Genomic DNA, 19,453 nt, shown 5'->3' with positions numbered 1-19,453 from the left:
CCAGTACTGGCCATGGTGCTGCAGGTCGTCAAAGCGCTTCGAAGCCTCGTCAGCGGTAGTAAGCGCTATATAATTGCAATTACGATATAAAGGGCGAGCTTTTTCCGTGGATCCACACAGCGGTCACTAAGGGGTACCAGGAGTACAGCTGTTTGCTTAATTATCTTTTTCTATTCCCTCCTGTCTCTCACCTAGTTTATATGTGTTGTGTCCACCGGCCGACGGTTTCAATGCAGTGACAAGGTCCTCGAAGTAATATGGCAGGATGACCTCGGTCTTGGGAAGGGAGATCTCGTTCATGTAGTCGTTGATGCTGGCTTTGGCATCCATGTGTCTGGCGGGGAGGCCGTACTTCCGGTGCACGTGGTGCTGAGCAAGGAACACCACGTGCTGGACTCCCTGCCGCTTGCACCCGTCTGCCAGAGCGTACCCACGTCGAATCTCGCTCTGAAAACAAGAAAATCGTTTGTAAGAAGGCCTTAGTTTTATACAAAAATTGCAGTTAAAATAGAATTAAACCTGTAACTGTGATTACAATTCCTTAGACAGGTAAAGTACAGTGACCAACAGATACGTCTATCTTGGGAGCTGTGCGGTGAAACTCACTCACTAACACACTTCTTGCTGATCCCTTTGTGTGGGCGTTTTCAAGATATTCCATCTTCTTATTAGAAGTTTGCACAACCCTGAGCTGGGTAGATAAGCTTGTGTACAGTCTAGCTTTTCACTGGAATTTTGTAACATTTATTTTTACTTCATTAGGATCACTGGACTGCCATTTTCTCCAAGAAAATGCTGCTGCAACTCATAAACGAATTAGGTCAGAGTGGTCCATATGGTGTATGTGAAGCCCAGCCTAGCCTTTGGAAGAGCGTTGTAACACACGCTGCAGCTCAGAAGACCCCTCATCCAGACAAGCCCTCCCGATACCTCGGGGTATATTTACAAGAGCTTATCGTCATCAGAACGTCACTTTGTATGGTGTTCGGGTGGCGATATGCCCTTTGCTTTATTTACAAGCAGTTATGTTATGTTAACAATGGTTTGTAAAGCGCACTGACACCGATTGGTTTCCTGGTGCTGTAGAAGACAGAGGGAAGTCAGAGTTTGAAGCCTGCGGAGTTAGTGGTATGCTTGTTGGTAAAGCCAGGTCTTTAGGGATTTCCTAAATGACATGAGATCAGGGCATAGCCGGATCTCAAGGGGAAGGGCATTCCACAGGCGAGGAGCCAGAGTGCCAAATCTGCTACCGCCCAAGCGTTTGCGTTTAAATGATGGTGTTTGTAAGAGACATTGATGAGCCGAGCGTAGGCTTCGGGATGGGACATACTTTGTGATAAGTTCTGTGATGAATTTAGGACTTTTGCAGTAGAGCGCTTTAAAGATCATGCAACTGACTTTAAAGGTACAGCGCTGGGCCACCGGGAGCCAAAGGAGTGTTTTCAAAAGGGGGTGGCTGATTGCCATCTGGGCTGGCTCAAAAACAGTCTGGCTGCATGATTCTGCACCATCTGGAGACGTTTCAGAAGGAACTGGGGGAGGCCCACATATATCGAGTTAGCATAATCTATGTGAGAGATCACAGTGGCGATCACCATCTGTGTCAGGGCTTCCCGGGTCAGGAGGCGACGGACCTTCCGGATTTTTCTCAATTGGACGAGACACTTGGATACCACCTGACCTACTTGCGTTTCGAGTGAGAGGTTGCTATTTAAGGTGATGCCAAGTGCTTTTGCCGAAGGTGAGGGGATCGGAGCTTGACCCATGTCTGTTGGCCTGTAATGTGGGCCCCAGTGTTTGACGCTGTCCCCAGTCAAAACCAGCTCGGTGCTTTAAATGGGCCGGTACTGTCCGGTACGGAGTACCAGTACTTTTTTGTTTTGGGAGGGAGAGTGCCGGCACTTTTCAAGAGAAATGCTATACTTTTAATGGGAGAGTACCGGCACTTCTCAGAAACAAGCAGGTACTCTGCTGCAGAGTACCTGCACTTCTATTTTTCCATTTCAAGCACGGTTTACAAGGCAGCGCTAAGCCACTTAATGTATTGTATTGTATTGTAATTGCATTTATATAGCGCTTACTACCCCTGACGAGGCGGCAAAGCGCTTTTTCGGCGAGTAGCACGCTACTCCGGGACCCATAGTGGATTAGTGTTGAATTAGTATAGTGAAACGTGCAAGTACATTTTAAGTGGTGGATAGGTTAGTCAGTTAATTGGATTTGGAATGATAGCAGAAGGATAGAGGAGGACAAAGGTTTGTATTTATATAGCGCTTGTTGGCGCACACTGTTCAAGAAGCCTACAGAGGATTAGTGGTGAATTAATATGGTGAAATATGAAGTAATTTCAGTGGTGGATATTAGTCAGTTACTTGGAGTGAGAAGGTTAGCAAAGGGATAAAAGGGGAAGAAAGATTTGCATTCATAAAGCACTTGTTACCCCTAATGGGTGTTGAAGTGCTTTTCTGGCGAGTAGCACGCCACTTCGGAACCCATAAAAGATTAGTGTTGAAAATTAGTATAGTAAAAAACATATGAAGTAATTTGAGTAGTTGATATGTTATTCAGTTATTAGGGTAGTATATTAGTATAGTTTAATATGGAATTTGAGAAGTGAACATGTTAGTCTTTTAATTTCGATTGAAAAGGATAGTTGAGGGATAACAGAGTGAAAGATTCTATTGGCTTAACATCGCCTTGCAAATAAGGCCCCTTTTAATGCAGCACTTAGCATGAAAGGAAAAGGCAAGGGGTGCTGGGGTGGGTGTTCTGCCGCAACATTCATTGCTTTTTACTCTGCCCCCAATTTACACAGGTTGCGTAAATATGGGGCAGTGCCAAAAATAAGGCCAGGGAAAACCTGGTCTTAACCTGCCACAACGTGTAGACATTATTAATTTCTCCTCTTTTTTTGCTGTTTCTATGTTTTTGCAGCACACATAGAAACTGAAAATTGCCTGTAGTGATTGTTCATATGCAGGAAAGTATTTTGTGATGTAGGAAATTAGGTTTTGTTGCCGTATCCCCACACTTTTGGCCTGGTATTTGATGCAACTTTGATTAAAGTGTAATGGGCTCCTGCTAACCAGATCCCCAGTACCAGTGTTCTGTCCCTAACAATGTACAATTTTTCCACCAATTGACAAAACCTTTAACACGCTCTGTAGGTCCCTAGTAAATGGCACCCCAATGCCTAGGGCTTGTGGTACTAAAGAGGATCCCTAAGGGCAGCAACACAAATTGTGCCACTCTAAGGGACCACTTACCAAGCATATGCATGACTGGCATTGCAAATTGTGACTTGGTGCAGACAAAAGTGAAACAAGTATTTACAATGCAATAGGTCTTGCATTAGGAAAGTTTGAGCTATTGGTATTGTAAATGACAATTTTTTTATTTATGTGTTGGTTTTGAAAATAGCGAAATTAATAGCTTTGTCATTTACAAAGAAAATACTTTTAACTTTCGCAAATGTTACACCTATAGCATTTGTAATGCAATATGTGTTGTATTTACGTGACTTAGATGTATTGATATTACAAATAACAATTGCTTTTATTTTTTTTAAATAATTATTACTTAAATAAAAGTTATTGTAATTTATAATGGCAATAGCTTAAACTTTTGTAAATAACTTTTTTGAAGATTATGTTCAGTGTATTTTATTGTGATGAAAATCCAAGAACAGAAGTGAAATATTAACATCTTTTTGTGACATTTGTAATAAAGCTTGAAACATTGAGAGAACATATTTGAACCATTTATTGTTGAATAGTTGCACAGATTGATTCTGAGGTGGCGCTGAGTGATGTTGTGGTGGCGACGAGTGATGCTGTGGCGTTCAGTGATGCTGTGGTAGCGCATAGTGATGTTGTGGTGCCCCTGAGTGATGCTGTGGTGGTGCTGAGTGATGCTGTGGTGATGCGTGTAATTATGTGGTGTGTAACTATGTGGCATGGAGTGGTATTTCGAGTGTATGTTGCGTTGAGTGCAGTGTAAATATGTAGCATATACTTATGTGGCACTGAGTGGTATTTGGAGTGTATGTTGCATTGAGTGCAGTGTAATTATGTGGTGTGTAATTATGTGGCATTGAGTGGTTTTTGGAGTGTATGTTGCATTCAGCGCAGTGTAATTATGTTGCATATAATCATGTGGCACTGAGTGGTATTGTGTGGAGTGTTTGTTGTATTAAGTGCAGTGTAATTATGTGGCATGTAATTATGTAGCACTGAGTGGTATTTGGAGTGTATGTTGCGATGAGCACAGTGTAAATATGGGCATATAAGTATGTGGCACTGAGTGGTATTTGGAGTGTATGTTGCATTGAGTGCAGTGTAATTTTGTAGCATATAATTATGTGGCACTGAGTGGTATTATGAGGAGTGTATGTTGTATTCAGTAGAGTGTAATTGTGTGGTGTGTAATTATGTGGCACTGAGTGGTATTGTTTGGCGTACATGTTGCATTGTAGTTATGTAGCATATAATTATGTGGCACTGAGTGGTATTTGGAGTGTATGTTGCATTAAGTGCAGTGTAATTATGTGGCATGTAATTATGTAGCACTGAGTGGTATTTGGAGTGTATGTTGCGATGAGCACAGTGTAAATATGGGCATATAAGTATGTGGCACTGAGTGGTATTTGGAGTGTATGTTGCATTGAGTGCAGTGTCATTTTGTAGCATATAATTATGTGGCACTGAGTGGTATTATGAGGAGTGTATGTTGTATTCAGTAGAGTGTAATTGTGTGGTGTGTAATTATGTGGAACTGAGTGGTATTGTTTGGCGTACATGTTGCATTGTAGTTATGTAGCATATAATTATGTGGCACTGAGTGGTATTGTGTGGAGTGTATGTTGCATTCAGTAGAGTGTAATTATGTGGTGTGTATTTATGTGGCACTGAGTGGTATTTGGAGTGTATGTTGCGTTAAGCGCAGTGTACTTATGTAGTATATAATTATGTGGCACTGAGTGGTATTGTGTGGAGTGTATGTTGTATTCAGTAGGGTGTAATTGTTTGGCGTGTAATTATGTGGCACTGAGTGGCATTGTTTGGAGTGTATGTTGCATTCAGTAGAGTGTAATTATGTGGCGTGTAATTATGTGGCACTGTGGTATTTGAAGTGTATGTTGCGTTGAGCGCAGTGTAAATATGTAGCATATAATTATGTGGAACTGAGTGGTATTGTCTGGAGTGTATGTTGCATTTGTTGCATTCAGTAGAGTGTAATTATGTGGCGTGTAATTATGTGGCACTGAGTGGTATTTGGAGTGTTTGTTGTATTGAGCGCAGTGTAATTATGTGGAGTGTAATTATGTGGCACTGAGTGGTATTTGGAGTGTATGTTGCATTGAGCGCAGTGTAATTATGTGGCATGTAATTATGTGGCACTGAGTGGTATTTGGAGTGTATGTTGCATTGAGTGCAGAGTAATTATGTGGCGTCTAATTATGTGGCACTGAGTGGTATTTGGAGTGTATGTTGCATTGAGTGCAGTGTAATTATGTGGCGCTTAGTGGTATTTGGACTGTATGTTGCATTGAGTACAGTGTAATTATGTGGCATGTAATTATGTGGCACTGAGTGGTATTTGGAGTGTAGTTCGCATTGAGTGCAGTGTAATTATGTGGAGTGTAATTATGTGACACTGAGTGGTATTTAAAGTGTATGTTGCGTTGAGCGCAGTGTAAATATGTAGCATATAACTATGTGGAACTGAGTGGTATTGTCTGGAGTGTATGTTGCATTCAGTAGAGTGTAATTATGTGGCGTGTAATTATGTGGCACTGAGTATTTATTTATTTATCTTGTATAGCGCAAACAGCTACCCAACAAAGGGTTTCCCGGCGCTGTGATTCAGTGTTGATTAATCGGACGACTGACTTAGATGTTGAATAGCCAGGTTTTTAAGGCTTTTCTAAATTTGATGTAATTAGCCTCTGAGCGCAGAGCTTGTGGCATGGAATTCCACAAGGAGGGACCAAGGTAGGCGAAGGATTTGCCTCCCATGCGCGATAGTTTTTTTTTGGGAACAACAAATTTATTAGCTGTTGCAGATCTCAGCGTCCTGGATGGAAGGTAACATTGTACAAGATTTTGTAGGTATTTAGGGGCTTTGTTTGTTGAGATTTTGTGCATGAAGCATAAAGATTTGAATTTGATTCTGTTCTCAATTTTTAACCAGTGCAACTCGCGTATGAGTTTGGTGGTGGGCGAGTGGATAGGAATTTTACCTAACAGTCTCGCAGCTGCATTCTGCACAGTCTGCAGTTTGCGGACTGTGGCTTTGTTGGCCCCCAAGTATAACGCATTAGCGTAGTCTAACCTTGATGTTATTAAGGCGTTAATGACAGTTTTTTTAGTGTGATCCGGTAGCATCCAACAGATTTTCTTTAACCACTTCAAGATGATAAAGCAGGTGGCCGATGTTTTAATAGCTTGCTGGTGCATACTGAGTGTGTCATTGACAACAAAGCCTAGGTTCCGGGCCTGGTTGGTTGGAGTTGGAGGAGGGCCCATTACAGAGGGCCAATGCTGGGGTCCCCAGAGTTCTTTATTTTTTCCCAAAATGATGAGTTCGGTTTTTTCACTGTTTAATTTCAGGAGGTTTTCTTGCATCCATCCTGCAATTTTCATTAATCCTAGGCTTAATGTGGAGGGATTATTGTTGCCTGATGGTGGAAGGGAAAAAAGAAGCTGAGAATCATCAGCATAAGATAACATTATTAAGCCGGTCTCCTCAACTATTTTTGCGAGTGGGCTCATGTATAAATTAAAAAGTAGTGGACTTAAAATTGAGCCCTGTGGAACTCCGTGCTTGAAGGTGTGGGTTTCAGAACAAGCAGAATGGGAAAAGACTTGAAATGTTCTGTTCTCAAGTAGGGATTTAATCCAATTTAAGGCAGAGCCACAGATGCCAAAAGAGTGAAGAGTCTTTATTAGTACTGCATGTGACACGGTGTCAAATGCGGCACTGAGGTCAAGAAGCACCAGTGCCACTGTTTCATCGAACGGATATTCTCTGTCACACCTAGTAGGGTGGTCTCCGTTGAGAAACCAGCCCGGAAGCCAGACTGATGGGGAGGTAGCAGGTCATGTATGGTTATGAAATGTGAGAGACAGCGATGGACATGTTTCTCCAGAATTTTGGCAAAAATAGGGAGGAGAGATATTGGTCGAAAATTCGAGGGTACCTTAGGGTCTGCATCAGCTTTTTTTAAAAGTGGATGAATCATTGCATGCTTCCAATCCTGAGGCACACATTCTTCCTGCAAAGAGCTGCTTAAAAGATCCGTAATAGTAGATAAGGCTTTTTTACTGAGTAATTTTAAGATGGGGCATGGTAGAGGGTCATTTGGTGAGCCCGATTTAATCGTATTTAAGAGGTCGGTGACAGTTTCAACGTTAAGCATAGGCCAAGTGTTTAGTGAGAGGGTGGGAGTTTTGCCAGAAATGGTGTCTAAAGTGACCTCTTGGATGCATGATCTGTTAGGAGGGGAATTACGTATATCACTGTGAACTTCATCGTATTTATTCTGATTTAGTTCGATGGCCTGATAAATTTTATCAACTTTGTCTATGAGTGTATGTTGCATTGAGTGCAGTGTAATTATGTGGCGTGTAATTATGTGGCACTGAGTGGTATTTGGAGTGTATGTTGCATTGAGTGCAGTGTAATTATGTGGAGTGTAATTATGTGGCGTGTAATTATATGGCACTGAGTGGTATTGTTTGGAGTGTATGTTGCATTGAGTAGAGTGTAATTATGTGGCATGTAATTATGTGGCACTGAGTGGTATTGTTTGGAGTGCATGTTGCATTGAGTGCAGTGTAATTACATGGCGTGTAATTATGTGGCACTGAGTGGTATTTGGAGTGTATGTTGCATTGAGTGGTGTAATTATGGTGCTTTTAATTATGTGGCACTGAGTGGTATTTGGAGTGTATGTTGCATTGAGTGCAGTGTAATTATGTGGCGTGTAATTATGTGGCACAGTGGTATTTGGAGTGTATGTTGCATTGAGTGGTGTAATTATGGTGCATTTAATTATGTGGCACTGAGTGGTATTTGGAGTGTATGTTGCATTGAGTGCAGTGTAATTATGTGGCGTGTAATTATGTGGCACTGAGTGGTATTTGGAGTGTATGTTGCATTGAGTGCAGTGTAATTATGTGGCGTGTAATTATATGGCACTGAGTGGTATTGTTTGGAGTGTATTTTGCATTGAGTAGAGTGTAATTATGTGGCGTGTAATTATGTGGCACTGAGTGGTATTGTTTGGAGTGTATGTTGCATTGAGTGCAGTGTAGTTATATGGCGTGTAATTATGTGGCACTGAGTGGTATTTGAAGTGTATGTTGCATTAAGTGCAGTGTAATTATGTGTCGTGTAATTATGTGGCACTGAGTGGTATTTGGAGAGTATGTTGCATTGAGTGCAGTGTAATTATGTGGCGTGTAATTATGTGGCACTGAGTGGTATTTGGAGTGTATGTCGCATTGAGTGCAGTGTAATTATGTGGCGTGTAATTATGTGGCGCTGAGTGGTATTTGGAGTGTATGTTGTATTGAGCGCAGTGTAAATATGTAGCATATAAATGTGTGGAACTGAGTGGTATTGTCTGGAGTGTATGTTGTATTCAGTAGAGTGTAATTATGTGGCATGTAATTATGTGGCACTGAGTGGTATAGTTTGGAGTGTATGTTGCATTGAGTGCAGTGTAATTATGTGGCGTGTAATTATGTGGCACTGAATGGTATTTGTAGTGTATGCTGCATTGAGTGCAGTGTAATTATGTGGCGTGTAATTATGTGGCACTGAATGGTATTTGTAGTGTATGTTGCATTGAGTGCAGTGTAATTATGTGGTGTGTAATTATGTGGCACTGAGTGGTATTGTTTGGAGTGTATGTTGCATTGAGTGCAGTGTAATTATGTATCATATAATTATGTGGCACTGAGTGGTATTGTGTGGAGTGTGTGTTGCATTCAGTAGAGTGTAATTATGTGGCGTGTAATTATGTGGCACTGAGTGGTATTTGGAGTGTATGTTGCATTGAGTGCAGTGTAATTATGTGGCACTGAGTGGTATTTGAAGTGTATGTTGCGTTGAGCGCAGTGTAATTTTGTAGCATATAATTATGTGGCAATGAGTGGTATTTGGAGTATATGTTGCATTGAGTGCAGTGTAATTGTGTGACGTGTAATTATGTGGCACTGAGTGGTATTGTTTGGAGTGTATGTTGCATTGTCATTATGTAGCATATAATTATGTGGCACTGAGTGGTATTGTGTGGAGTGTATGTTATATTCAGTAGATTGTGATTGTTTGTGAGGGTGCAGAGTGTGTAAGGGTGCAGCGTGTGTAAGGGTGCAGAGTGTGTGAGGGTGCAGAGTGTGTGAGGGTGCAGACTGTGTGTGAGGGTACAGACTGTGTGAGGGTGCAGAGTATGTGAGGGTGCAGGGTGTATGAGAGTGCAGAGTGTATGAGAGTGCAGAGTGTGAGGGTGGAGTGTGTGAAGGTACAGTGTGTGAGGGCGCAGTGTGTGTGGCCTAAAGTAGTGTGAGGCCACAGTGTGTGTGTCCTAAAGTAGTGTGAGGGCGCAGTGTGTGTGTTTTAAAGTAGTGTGAGGGCGCAGTGTGTGTGGACTAAAGTAGTGTGAGGGCGCAGTGTGTGCAGACTAAAGTAGTGTCACGCATACACACATTCAAATACACATACACTGGTGAAGGCTCGCAGACGCACAGAAACAATATGTACATACTCTCAGACATACGCATCAGGTGAAACTGTGTGAGGTTTTGTTGGTGTTTGGTTGCGCCTAGTTCCGGGATGTAGTTGTAGGAGAACAGTGTACAGAATAGGGGCGTTGGGGCAGAATAAAGAGGCAGGACAAAATGGCCGGGGTGAAAGTGAAGAGAGGGCAAAGAAGGGAGAATGGATTGAGATGCAGATAGAGAACAGAATAAGGAGGGGGAAAAGAAGGAGAGAAGTAATCTGAATAGGTAGAGGGGAAGAATAAGAGAAAGAGATAGGATGGGTGGAGGAGATTCAATAGAAAACCCGGGAGAACAAAGAGGGCAGAGTTAGGGGAGAAGGCAACAATGAAACAGAAGAGGACAGGAAGCGTAACCGAATGGGAGAAGAAAGGATGTGTTACTTCTAGCACTATTGAGAGTAAAATTATCGTTTGGTATTACGAGCTCAAAGGTTACTAAAATTCAAATTATTCCCATTACGATTTCCTAGATATGTTTCTATCTATCTTTTTTAAATTTGGAATAATAAATAAGACTGCAGTTCACTTGGGAATCTTGATTTTCTTGGAAGCCAGTCGAGCGGCTGGAAAGTGACAAACAAATGGTAGGAAAAGAGTAGTGGGTAAGATATGTTGTGGTTGCCTGCTGTCCATATGGCGTTGCTGGTCTTTCCTGTGAAGCTGTGTGACAACGACTTGTTAATTTATGTTAGTAGGAGCGCCCGAGTGGATTCCTTTGAAAGGTTTGAAGTCTGATGCTGGCTGCAAGCAAACCAGCATGAGTGCGGAGAGAGGCTCACAGGCTGCCAAATGGTGTGCGATGTGCACGAGCCCACACACATGCACTGTAGGCAATCCACCTTTGGGAGCATTTCTGAGACCCCTTACTTAATATCTCGGCCAAAGCATTGCTAAAGCAATGCCTTAGACAAGACCTAAAAACGACATGTCACATATCCCTGTGTACCAGGTCCCCCACTCTGCATGTAATATTCGTAGGTCACCTCTGAAGCAGTCCTGACAGCCCTATGGCAATATGCTGAATATTACATGTGACGGAATACCTGCATGAGCAGATATGCCCCTGTGCTGGACAGTCCTATTACTTCCAGTACAAGTGACCAGGGAAGCCATTTAAAGACATGAGCTGGACGGGGGCGTAAAGGAGTTCCCCACCTCCAAGATGGTTTCACTGACAATAGGGATGTTTGGTATCAAACATCTCATATTGGTAAACCCACAATGATGCCAGTGTTGTAGGAGGGTGCGGTGTTTAGAAATATCTTATGGGTTTAAAAGCACCCGCTGCAGAGTTCCTTGTGTGTCAGACAGTTTTCAGGCAACAATAAAAATGTCAAGATCACTCTTGTGATTAATGTTCCAGCTGTAGAGAGATCGGGTTTTGTCTAGTCGCAGTTCTGACTCATCACAACGTAGTGCAGAGGGTTAATAGGCCTGCTGCAAAGAATGTATACCCTGCAGAGTTCAGGACTGTTTTTATGTGAAGAGGGATCCGTCATATTGTTGTAAATATGGAGCATCCTTGTGCTTAGGACGCAGCTCGGCCCAGCAAAATGGCTTGCCGCGCCACGCTGTGTCATTTTGTAGTGAATAAGACCCTATTTACAACTAAAGCCCCTATTGCCTTATTTACAAAAAAATGACACAAAATAAGGCCCTTATTTACAACAAAATGATGCAGCACTGTGCCACAAGCCATTTTGCTCCGCCAAGCGGCATTTTAAAAGCACAGGGATCCACCGGATTTACAACAACATGATGCATCTCTGTGGTTCCCCCTGTGCTGGGGCACAATTGGCTGCCAGGCGCCAACGCAGGCATTTGGGGGATAATTGTTTTTGTGCAGGAAGGGACACTTTCCTGCACAAAAACAATAATTAATGTCATTTTAATCTTTCTATGTGTGCAGCATGCTTAGGAAAAGGAAGAAAACACGAGAAATAAAAGAATTTCTCCTAGTTGTGCCTCCTTACGCCTACCCTGGAGAGGCGTAGGATTCTGACACATTCCCAGGTTTACGAAATTTTGTAAATCTGGGAATGCGGCAAATCCGTGGGTGTTGCATGGGAACACCCTTAGCAACACCCATGGCACATGCCTTTCACGCAAAATGATGCGTTAAAAGGGGCCATATTTACAAGGCCATAAAAAGCCACGCAGGTTGGCTTTGCCTGGCCTTGACAATATGGGACAGAACACTGCACTGTCAGTGCGTCAAAACAAGTGACACACCAGCGGCACAAGGGGCTTTTAAATAAGCACCTAGATTTGATCACAAAAACCGAATCATTTTATGTAAGTAATGGAACAATTTGGAATGGCAAATCTGAATACTAATCACAAGCAGTGTACTATTTAACCCCTTGTATGCTCATGACGGAGCTGCTCCGCCATGAGCCGCGGTTGCGCTGTGCTCATGACGGAGCGGTTCCGTCATGGCCCTGCCGCCGCGCCTGCGCGGCGCTGATTTTGCGCCTGCGCGGCGCGTTCTATTAAGTGGGCGGGGCCATGACGGAACCGCTCCGTCATGAGCACAGCGCAACCGCGGCTCGTGACGGAGCGGCTCCGTCACGAGCATGTGAGCGCCGCTCGGCCCCCCCCCCCTAGCGCTGCGGCGACATTGCCGCCGCAGCGAAGGGGTTAAAAGCTAATTAACAATAACAACTTCTCTGAAACTTGCAGTGTAGGAGACACGTTTTTTATAATCTCAATTGGTGCCCTGGGATGCCTCAGCTGACAGTACACACTTTATGAACACTATCTAGTTCTCGTACACCTTTCTATTCTGTACTGCACATGAAATTGCCACTGTAGTCATTGTGTCATCAATATACAGCATCTGCAATGGTTGTGGTCCTGTGCAATGGAACTGACAAGGGTATGCTCCTTGATGAGCAGGTGCAGCAGAAACTATGCGGTGTGTTCCCAAGGGATTTTACAGAAACCCCAATCGTTTGCTGAATACATCGAGCGGTTCAAATAGATTTACTACCCACGAAAATTCTTATGGGGAAAAAACACAGGGGCATATTATCAAGGACCGGTGTTAAAATTATCGTGGTTTTATCGGCTGGAAACTGCTGATAAAACGGCGATAATGGGCTTGATAATACGCTCTAGTTAATTACCATAGAAGCCCATGTTCTGGTGTTAACATGGGCTTCTATGGGAATTAACAAGGGGGTATTATCAAGCCCATTATCGCCGTTTTATCGTCAGTTTCCTGCCGATAAAACAGCGATAATTTTAACACCGGTCCTTGATAATATGCCCCACAATTCTTTTTAGTTTTCATTTTAGATGGTGTGAAGGATAGAACACATCACCAGTAATATACAGGAAACCATTCAGGTGATTGGCATCCGCCTGCAGTGCAATTTCAGGTGAAGCCATCTTTTATCGATGTCCTGGTGCATGACAACATGTCTAGCAGGCCATCCGATCTCTAGGAGTTCCAAGTGAACCCTGAAAATCACATGCGATAGGACAGAACCCGGTCACCCTCTCAGTCACTGCAGTGGAGAGGAGTGTGCTGGGCTTCGAGGACTCGTTTGGCCTAGTCATAAGTGCCATGAAAAGGAAAATATGGAACAAGTGTGCATGAAGCTGAGAATAGGTGACAGCCACTCAGAGTCCTTGCCAGGGCCGGCTTTAGCACTGGTGGCACCCGGTGCGACAATCACTTTTGTGTCTCTTGACCGCAAAGGTGACCCTCCTCTCACTTATCATAAGATATTGCTAAGCACAGCGCCCCTCTGAGGTCACAGCGCCCCCCTCTACAGGTCAGCGTCCAGTGCGGCCACACCAGTCGCACTGCCCTAAAACTGGCCATGGTCCTTGCCATGCCAAGCCAGGCATGAGTGTCAGTGACCTTTGGGAGGACCCTAAATGGAGCAGGCCATGCCCAGGAGGGAAGACCAGGCCTTTGGGCACCCATAATTGGAGATAGTCATGATCGAGACGACATTTTCCAGGCTCACTAAGGCTATCCATGTCAGTAGCCCTTGCCCTGGAAACTCTGCAATGCACCGAGGGCTGAAAGGAATCAATGGCGCCAACTCCATTTCTGGTGCAAATTGGAATTTGTGCCCATAATTGGATTCTAAGTTAGGCAGCATTTGCTGTGTGCAACTTACTAATTTGCTGTTTACCCATGTACAAAATGATATACCCCATGCTGTTGGTATACAGGTTCAGGAAGGTATATCTTGGCGAGAAGCTTCTTGGCAAATAGCATTAAATTCTGATTTGTGGACCCTGGAAACATTGCAGGGTAAGCATACCAGACCTTCATACACTGGAACATATTTAGGTTTCACCAAGCAGAATCTCACACTATTTGCCAGTACGATCCTCCCTGTTGTAGAGTTGTGAGGAAATAGCATATTTTCCCCATGAATAAATAGCCTTTGTGACGTTAACAAATGGACAAATGCCACCCACTTGGAATCATGTTTCAGATGCTGATGGCAGTTTACACATGAAATGCAATCAGCCATGTACTTGTAATCAGGGCATTGGTGCGGGTTCTTTGGGTGAGTTTGCCCTTAAATGGCTAGTATTCCCCCTTGTTTAGTTCTTGCATCACTTTATGGCACAGCGTCCATACAAACCTAAGACTGCAGGCATTACTGTGCACTCCACCCACCAGAGCCATAAATACAGCTGTGGTGACCCAGAAACATGCTGCTAAATGTGTGGGGCAGCCCTCTGGTCTTCCCCTGATGCCTTCGGTAAACACCTCTCTCTACATGAGACCTCTAGGGCTCCTGCTTATTTGAGCTAGGCTGCACTTGATCTCTCTTCGCCTTTAGGCTGCACTAGCTCTGTTCTGCTGTATCCTTCCTGCTTTAATGCATTTTGCAGCCAGTTCCAAAGCAGAGATAAGTTTGGAAATGACAGCAGTGGTGACCCAAGTGCCCACGATGCTACGAGATCCCTCCTGTACACAGAGCCCTGCTGATCAACCTACTCAGCTCGGGCGTATATTATACTGGTGCGGGGTTGTGACGTTTGGCACATTCAGCTATGGTGTGCTAAAGCCCACTGTTGTTCCTTGATAACTAATGCAACCCAACAGGGCTTTAAGTGGGATGAACAAACTTGGGGGGGGGGGGGGGTCTCCCAAAGGGGCTTGTCCAATGTAAAGAGGGGCGTGGCTTAAAAGCACTAAACTCTGGAGCGTATTTACAAGCCTCTTGCACCGCCAGTGCATCACTTTTTGTGATGCATTGGCGGCACATTTTGCTGCTCCATATTTACACGGACACGAAGAGCCACCCATGGAACCTGACACATTTCTAGATTTACGAGAAATTGTAAACCTGAAAATGTGTTTGAATGCTATGCCTCCCCAGGGGAGGCATAGGGAGGCACAACGAGGAGAAATGTATTCATTTGTCCTCATTTTCTTTCTTCTTTCTATGCGTGCTACATTCTACAGCACACATAGTACGAGGAAATCACCTCTTGTGATTGTTTATGTGCCGGAAGGACATCTTCGTGTACATAAATAATCATTAAACAAGCATTGGCATAGCCAATGGTTCTCGCCTTTGGGATCTTATAAGTGTTTAGCCATGCAAAGGTTGATGTTGTTGCACCAAGGATATTGTGCTGCATAACTAAATACTTATAAGGTCCCAAAGGAGAGACCGGCTGGCTATGCCAATGCTTGTTTTGAATTCTTCCTATGTAAGGTTAGAGGGTGGCAGGCGCAAACCACATGAATGCTCAGCTCGTTTTGGGCTCAAAGGTCCCAGTGGACCTAGAGCCGAGCCAGAGCCGGACATCTGACTCGTCACTCGAGCCTACCTCGCACTTTCAGCGACTCACCCATCTCTAGGTGTGACACGCCACTTCTACGACAGCCCAAAACTCACTGGAGGCATCACACAGAATCTGCAGTCTAGTCCTTTGCAAATGATTAAATCTTAGAGAGGATGTGAGGTGAATATGTTTTTTTGTTTACTCCAAGGTAATAACATGATATGAATACACCCGCTGACCCCTCATCCCTTCCTAACCCAAAGTTTCCTGTTCGAGACATATTTATGAAACATAACCTTTATTCAGATCATTGAACAAAACCAGCCGCAAACTGAGTCTAATTAAACTCGTTACCAGATTGTTTCCTGTTACCTACAGCCACGTTAGACATTCAGAAGCCAGGAGCCGACGAATCTAGTGTAATCCTGGCTGCATGATTTAAATAGTCTTACAGAACAACTTTTTACAGATCCGTCTCTATAGTTCAGGGTGCATGATGTCACTCGTGCTGGCCGGGCCTGATTTTTAAATCCATCACTTTGCATTCTTGTACTCGTAGTTTCTCCCCTCACATTTCAAGTCTCCAAGTACCAGAATACAAAAAATATAAGTGGCCGAGCAGCCATCCTGACTATTTCAACCGGACATTACACCCTACACTCCTATCCTGACTGAAGCATTACAAAACCCGCCGTCCCCCGGATCCGAAGATGAAAAGGGCCAGAGGTGCACATGGCCCAAGCAGCGCAGGATAAAGGAGTCCAGAAAGGGGACTCCGCTCCCTGAATTCACCTCAGCCTAATAGGGGACATGTTGCTCTTTAAAATCTCGAAGCTTTAACACAGAGGGTCCAAGTCACTTACTCAGACAACAAGCACCTCCAGCTTACTACCTTCCCCAGAAGCGCCTACCACTTTCTCCACCTGCAGCTCCTATCTGGCTCGGGGTCTCCGGATCTCGTGGGCTGGTTGCCCATGGTTGCTCTTCATGACACCTGCTGGGCTGCCCACGCCCTGCTTATGTCGGTAGCAACAAGGGGCAACTTGCTCTTTATCCTCCTGGGCAGCAGCGCCCGCAGGCCAGTGACAGAGGGCAGTCTGCTGCTCACTTCGGCTCCCTGCCAGAGACAGCACAGCCAGCTCTCCCCAGATCCCCGGTAGTACAGAGCTCGGTCCCCTGCCTGTACTCTTTGACACAGAGTGCACAGCCGGCTTTCAGAGCCATGCATCCCTCTGCACATCCCTCCTACCTCATTAGAACAGGCTGCGCCAGGAGGCAGGAGGGCATAGAGGGAGCTGCCAGACTGCAAGAATGAGTGAGAGGTGACTGCAGAGGAGAGACACCTATCGGTAGCTGAGCGGTATTTCTGCCACCTCCCAGAAATAACGGTGGTAGACACACAAGGAGAGTGTGCAGCGCCGGCGCTTCCAGTCAAAGCCCTGCATTACTTCATTTATTTAGGGAGAACTGTACATAGAATATCAGCGCACTGGTAGCAGCAACGAGTATGTACCATATTGTCTCCGGCTGGGAACATATTTATGCATTTAATTATTTAAGGGACAGTGCAACGCTGGAAATTGAACAAACGTACTCCGAGGACCATGGCTAGAATTGGAAAAACAAGCGCTGAAAGACAAGTGCTACCCCACGGCGGCGAAAGTTAAAGAGTACTTGTGCATGCACAGCATTTTCCTTGCGGGAGCGAGCAGTGGCAGGCGCAATAATTGCAAACAGATGGCGCCGCTGCTCGCTCCTGCAAGGCAAACGCTCTGCATGCACGAGTACTCATTGAAAATAGTGCAAAACATGCACAAGTTTCCAAGAAAGTACAGAGCAATTCCAAGAGGTCCCTCCTAAGAAGCGCGTGCGCGCTGTGTAGGCGAGACCTAAAAATGACGTTTTGCAACTTCTATGTGTGCTAATGCAACACACGTAGAAGTTTCACAACGCCATTTCAGATTGTTTATGTGCAGGATGGGACACCTTCCTGCACATAAACAATCATCCTCCTGACACAGGCATCCTTGCACCATGGTGCAAGGATGCCTGCATCGGCGCACAGCAGCTAATTGTGCGCCAGCGCAGGGGAGAGCAAAGGTATCATTCATACTGTTGTAGATATGATGCATCCCTGTGCTTCGGAATTAATGCAGTCTGGCGCAGCCAAATGGTTTGTGACACCACGCTGTGTTATTTCTTTGTAAATAAGGCCCTCTGTGCTTAGCATAGTGTTGCACCCAACTGGTATTTTGCCTCTCCTGTCATTCCATCCAGATATATGATACAACAGTAACATTATGCCTACAACAAGCCAGAACTATTAGCTTTGTCAATGGTTGTTAGTTGCATAAAATAAATAAGCAACAAATATGCTTCGTTGTGTATAACATTGAAAATGCTTCAGTTCTGAAATGATGATACTGCGAAGTAACTAAAACGAGTCTCTTTAAGGTTGCATCAAAGGCTTTGAGCAGTGTTACTGCTGCGGAGTTAAGATTTTTTTTTTCACCCTGAGTGCGAGGGCCAAAATGGAGAGCCCGATAGGGACCCGTATCAGCACCTGCTTTTAAGAACTGCCGGTGCTGAGCACCAGCAGGACCCGGCCCACTTAAAGCCCTGCCCAACAATTTATGAATGTAATAAAATATGCTGTATGTGTAGAACAAATTTACTAAAGAGGTAAGTGATGCATTCACCTGATAAGGGGTTGGATGACGTTTTGCATGTAAAAATATGTTTGTGTAAAATCCAAATTTCAAAAGGAGGATGCTAGGAAAAAGGCGAAGGTAGCCGTTAGTCAAAATATCATAGGGGTTGCCCCGCAAACACCCAATGTAACGATTGCCAATAATATGTCTGACCAAGTGCCTTTAAATGTCCAAAGTATCAACGATAGCACAGATGAGCATAACTCGGTCATGATGGCTGACCACTCTGATAATGAGGGCCAGAGAAATTCTTTGAATATGGTAGAACAAGAAGGGGGAAGGGAAGAGTTTTTAAAACTGGTATGGGAGACGCTCAAGAAACTACTCAAGCCATTAGAAGTCAGGTTAACTGGCATTGAGAATCAGTTGCTTGAGGTAGAAAAAAGTGTTATTACACTATCTAGCTTAAGTCTTACCTGTACTGATGCACCCATAGTGCCTATCCAAGCACCAGTTACTGCTCCTGTGATACCTCTGAATAAAAATCCAATTAGCATACAGCAGCAAAAAGAGGGAATAGTAAAAAGCACAAATATAAAATCAATAACAAAAACACCAGCCATACCTAATCCAATACCGTCGACCTCGTCATCTGCAAATACCTCTAACAAACCTTTGCAGAAGGGTCATATTCAAAGCAAAACGCTTCAAGTGCCAAATGTTGCTGCTACCCATTCTCCTATCCCCAATGCCCCCGTTCCACAGAAACCAACATCTAATCCACCTGCCAACCCTCATACTTCCCTTGCCAGTAATAAACCCTCGACTGATAGATCTTTTGTCAATGTTTCTAACAAGCCAAATTACCAATCTAGCCATTCTTATAACAACTTTAAAGGAGGGTATATAGATTTGCCACCTGACGCAAGCCCATTTGTAATTGTTCTCACAGGGGTACCTGAATTAGAAAACCAATATGAGGAGAACTTTCAATCCCTAAAAAATAAAGTGATATATTGGCTAAATTCGAACAAACCCATTCCGAACCACATGAAAAGAAAAATCCTTATGGTTCGTAGGGTGCCGTGGGTAGGACCCATGGCCAAATCAATTATGGGTGACTGTATAGTCATTTCTTTTGAGGAACCCCATAGTGCTGAACAGATTTGTAACTGGAAATCATATGGTGATACACCACCCATTGAGGCCAGGCCTCTATCGTTTTTTTACCCTCCACCCAGGCCTA

General features: G+C 44.1%; 1 protein-coding gene across 1 annotated transcript in view; it reads right to left on the bottom strand.

Moving 5' to 3' along the window:
- Positions 1-19,453, bottom strand: part of LOC147747782 (nmrA-like family domain-containing protein 1) — an 82,191-nt gene that overhangs the window by 18,547 nt on the left and 44,191 nt on the right. Inside the window, exon 3 of the mRNA XM_086936361.1 lies at positions 192-447. Within this exon, the coding sequence (XP_086792487.1) occupies positions 192-447 (256 nt within the window). The remainder of the gene's footprint in view (positions 1-191; positions 448-19,453) is intronic.

This window comes from Lissotriton vulgaris, chromosome 1_1 (genome assembly GCF_964263255.1).
Source record: "Lissotriton vulgaris chromosome 1_1, aLisVul1.2, whole genome shotgun sequence".
Taxonomy (NCBI): Eukaryota; Metazoa; Chordata; class Amphibia; order Caudata; family Salamandridae; genus Lissotriton; species Lissotriton vulgaris.
This window is presented reverse-complemented; position numbering and strand designations above follow the sequence as displayed.